The following is a 3862-nucleotide window of genomic DNA, read 5'->3' on the forward strand; positions in this document are numbered from 1 at the left end:
GGGAGGGCACAGCCTTTGGTCTCAGCTTCCCCCTTGCTGGTTAAAGGTTAATGAAGTTTCGTGTGTTAAGTGCTAGGCGGGCTGGTTCTTGCAGCACCCAGAGGTCTCCTCAGGACACACCCAGAGCCCCCAGAGGCAGAGGGGCCGCTGGCTGGACGAAGCTGAGGTTCCCGCCTGCCTCCTGGGAGGCCACACGCACCGCAGCCTCCCGGCCTCAGCCAAATGCCAGCGTCAAGACCGTGAAATAATTTACTGCGACTCAGCCTGTGCCCAGTGGGCCAGGACGGGGCTGGAGGAGAGCGACAGCGGGGGGCCGCTGGCGTCAGTTCACGACAGTCTGTGCAAAGCATCCCGGGAGGCCCGCGGTCACTCGTCCACCGACCTGAGCTGGCCGGGCTCCAGAGCCACTTCCTTCCTTCCCTGCCTCCTGCCCTGCGGGCGCCTCCTCCACGTTGGGTCTGGCACCGCCACGCTCCCGCCTGTGCCGCCGTCAGGAGAGCAGGCACCTGCAGCTCAGGCAGCCCAGGCCCCCCTCGTCAGGCGGGCTCAGCTTGCGCGCTTTGTGCTGCCGGATCTCGCGCACCAGCGTGTAGAAGGCATCCTCCACGCCCTGGGAAGAGGGAGCCAGCTCAGGGGGGGACCACTGCCTCGGCCTCAGGCAGAACGCCAACCCCCTCCCCACCCCGCCTCACCAACAGGGAGCTGGGCCCTGCTCGTCTCTAGCCCTAGGGGCACCCCGTGGGGAGGCCTGTCCTCAGCAGCTCCCCCACAGCCCACAGAGGGGTCGAGGCCAACCAGGACCCATGGGGTGCTCTGGGGGCACAGGGGCAGGGGCCCCAGGGTCACCGCTCCGGTCTGGCTCAGGGCAGCTCTCTCCAGGGACCTCCACTTCCCCAGGAGCTGTGTCAGCCCAGACCCAGGCCCTGGCCTCCCTCGCTGCCCTGCCATCCGGGGACACTTACAGCACGAGGGGCTGCTGGGTCACAGGGGTCCCGGAGGGTCCCAGAGGGTCCCGGAGCTGGAGCCAGAGCCAGAGCGGCTGCCCTGTGTCGAGGGAGAGGGGGCAGTGAGCACTGCTCCCAGGTGGGGTGGGGCGGGGCCCTGGCTGGCTGCGGGGCGGGGGGCAGCTCACCTGGCGCGTCTTGGCCGACGTCTCAATGTAGGGGATGCCATAGCTGCGGGCGAGGTCCTGGGCCTGCCGAGACTCTACAGTGCGTGCAGCCAGGTCACACTTGTTCCCCACCAGCACCATGGGCACATCGTCCGAGTCCTTCACTCTCTTGATCTGCTCCCTATAAGGGGGACGTCGTGAACCAGCGGGCGGGCTGCAGGGTCGTTGCATCCAGGGATGCAGAGAGAGGACGGAAGGGCCCTGAGGGCCAGCGGGCAGCTCACCTGTACTGGTGGATGTCCTCGAAGGACTTGGCGTTGTTGATGGCAAACACACAGAGGAAGCCCTCCCCGGTGCGCATGTACTGGTCCCGCATGGCGCTGTACTCCTCCTGGCCCGCCGTGTCCAGAATGTCCAGCAGGCACGTCTCCCCATCGATGACCACTTGCTTCCGGTAGGAGTCCTGGGGAGGACGCTGCTTAGAGACAGCCGGCCCTCCAGGGATGGGACCCGCCCTCACGCCTCTCGTGCCCCCAGGCCCTATGACGAGGAGAGCCCTCCTGCCCAGGCCAGCAGCCAGGCTGTGGACAGCGCCAGGCGGGCTCACCTCTATGGTGGGGTCGTACTCGTCCACGAAGTGGTTCTGGATGAGCTGGATGGTCAGGGCGCTCTTCCCCACGCCTCCGGCGCCCACCACCACAAGCTTATACTCCGTCATTGCGCCTCAAGGGACCACAGCACAAGGCACTGCAGTGGTGGCCTGTCCCACCTGCCGAGGAAGCCACATTCAGCACAGCCAGACCACGCAGGGCAGGCCTGCTGAGCTCCCTGGGCCACCTGTCCAGGCCTGGCCTGCCCTCTGGGCCTGGACATCCAGGTAACAGGCGTGGCAGCCAGAATGGTGGCCCAGCTGCCCACCTGTGGCACCTCCAGCCCGGGGGTGGCAGGTGGTCCTGCCTGCAGCTGCCCTTAACGACTGTGTGAGAGAAGCAGGAAGCTGGCCCCCCAGAGGCAGGGCTGACAGCTGAGAGCATCTCCCAAGCACGCACCCGAATTAGAAGCTGCTTGGTAGGCAAAAAGCCTGAACTGCAGGCGCCGTGGGCTGAGGTTACCGGCACCCCCACAAGAACAGGTTTTGCCACAGTGGCAGGCACAGTAGCGTGCCTGGACAGGGTGGCAGCTGACAACTGGCCCCAGGCACCCCCACCCCCCAACCCCCGTACATGCTGGTGCGCTTGACAAGTATTCACTGAGTGCCTACTGCATGCCAGGTGCTGCTCCAGGCACAGGGTGACGGGCAGACAGAAAGAACCGCTGCCCTGGCAGGTTTGGGCTACGCTCCAAGGGAAAAAATCCACATAGAGGAAAAATAAAGGGAAACCCAAGCGGCCCCACTGCCAGAAGAACTTAGGAAGGAAAGTGACAAGGCCTGTGGGAGGCCACGGCTCCAGGAAGCCGAAGCCGATCACAGGAAAAGACCCCAAGGAGACGTGGAAACGAGTGGACAGATGAGAAAGGACAAGGGCCTGGCGCCAAGGCCCCTAGCTGGGGTGCCCCCAGTTCGTGAGGCTTAAAGAATGGCTGCCCTCATGGGGACAGCGGGCAGCGAATCCCTAAACCCCAGGCTGGCCTTGTGCATGTCATCGCCGCCCGATGCCCGAGCCCTCCGGAGGGGTCCTCGGGACTCTGAAGGGGGGACGACCCCGCCTAGCGCCACGGTCACGGGCGGACCTCCGCGGGGCCCGGAAGACAGGGCCCGGAACCCGGAGCCGGAGGGGCTGGCCTGGGCGCGGCAGGGCAGCCCCGCGCCGCCCGCAGCCCCCGCCGCAGCGCCCCGCCCGGCTGCCCGCCCGCGGCTCACCTGCGCCCCCGCGCGCCCCGCGAGGACAGCAGGCCCCCAGCTCGGCCTGGCCGCCGACCCCGCCGCACTCACCGCTCACTGGCGCGACTGCCCCCGGGGCCGGGGCCGGGGCCGGGGCGGGGGCGGCGGCGGGGGCCGGGGCCGGGGCGCGTGGCTCGCCCGGCGCATGGGCTCAGTCCGCGGCGGGTGCGGCTCCGGTTGCGGGCGGCGGACACTCGACCGGGCCGCTCGCGCCCCGCCCCGCGCCCGTCCGTCCGTCTGCCGCGGCTTGCCATTGGCCGTGCGCGCCGGGCCCCGCCCCACCCAGCCCCGCCCCGGTTGGCCGAGAGGCCCGCCCGTCAGCTGCCCCGGCCGGGCGGGGCTTCCGGGAGCTCCGCGGAGGGCGGTGCCCGCCCCGTGGGGCCTCGTGGGCCGCGGCCTGCGGGGCTGTCTCCACCGCGGAGATTCCGGGGGAGACAGCTTCTCCGCAGACGGCCCGGACGCTCCCGGGAACAGGCGGGGCTCGCGGGCACAGAGCGACCCCGCAGCGAAGCGGGTCCACGGCCGGGTGTGGGCCGGGGCGGGGTCGCCGGGCTCCGACTTGAGCCCCCGGGCATCTCCGCGGCGCGCACAGCCGCCCCCGCGTCCCCCCGGGCCCTCCCTGCGCCCTGCCGCGCGGCCCACCGCAAGGGTCCGGGAGCGTAGGGGACAGCCCGAGGACGGAGCCCCAAGGAGGGTGGAGCCCTTGAGGTCAGCACCGCGGACACCCCGGGCCCGAGGCCGGAGAAAGGCAGAGGGGCGGCCAAGACGAGGGTCAGGCGCAGGTGGCTCCGCGAGGGGCTCCTCCCGGCTCCTAGGGCGTCTGGCAGCTTCGGCGGGGCCCCTGGACGCGGCTCAGCCAGGCTCCCAAA

General features: G+C 69.8%; 1 protein-coding gene across 4 annotated transcripts; it reads right to left on the reverse strand.

The window, feature by feature from the left end:
* Positions 1–231: 231 nt before the first annotated feature.
* Positions 232–3759, reverse strand: HRAS (HRas proto-oncogene, GTPase). Of its 4 annotated transcripts, XM_057726267.1 has the most exons (6): positions 3045–3200; positions 1719–1880; positions 1396–1574; positions 1133–1292; positions 963–1044; positions 232–610 (listed from the first exon to the last, which is right to left on the reverse strand). In XM_057726267.1, the coding sequence occupies exons 2-5, from the start codon at positions 1827–1829 to the stop codon at positions 982–984; spliced, it is 513 nt and encodes a 170-aa protein (XP_057582250.1). In that variant the 5' UTR covers positions 1830–1880; positions 3045–3200; the 3' UTR covers positions 232–610; positions 963–981. The 4 variants fall into 4 exon arrangements, with proteins under 4 accessions (XP_057582250.1, XP_057582249.1, XP_057582247.1 ...); XM_057726266.1 differs by lacking the exons at positions 963–1044; positions 3045–3200 and adding an exon at positions 3636–3759; XM_057726264.1 differs by lacking the exon at positions 963–1044.
* Positions 3760–3862: the final 103 nt, after the last annotated feature.

This window comes from Hippopotamus amphibius, chromosome 3 (assembly GCF_030028045.1).
Source record: "Hippopotamus amphibius kiboko isolate mHipAmp2 chromosome 3, mHipAmp2.hap2, whole genome shotgun sequence".
In the NCBI taxonomy this organism is placed as follows: Eukaryota; Metazoa; Chordata; class Mammalia; order Artiodactyla; family Hippopotamidae; genus Hippopotamus; species Hippopotamus amphibius.

Bases quoted from the DNA above. Each gene is read 5' to 3' on its own strand.
- HRAS (XM_057726266.1), bottom strand. From the start codon at position 1,829: ATGACGGAGTATAAGCTTGTGGTGGTGGGCGCCGGAGGCGTGGGGAAG. The intron at 1,575-1,718 runs GTGAGCCCGCCT...CGTCCTCCCCAG, and splicing joins AGTACGACCCCACCATAGAG to GACTCCTACCGGAAGCAAGT. The intron at 1,293-1,395 runs GTGAGCTGCCCG...TCCCCCTTATAG, and splicing joins GAGGACATCCACCAGTACAG to GGAGCAGATCAAGAGAGTGA.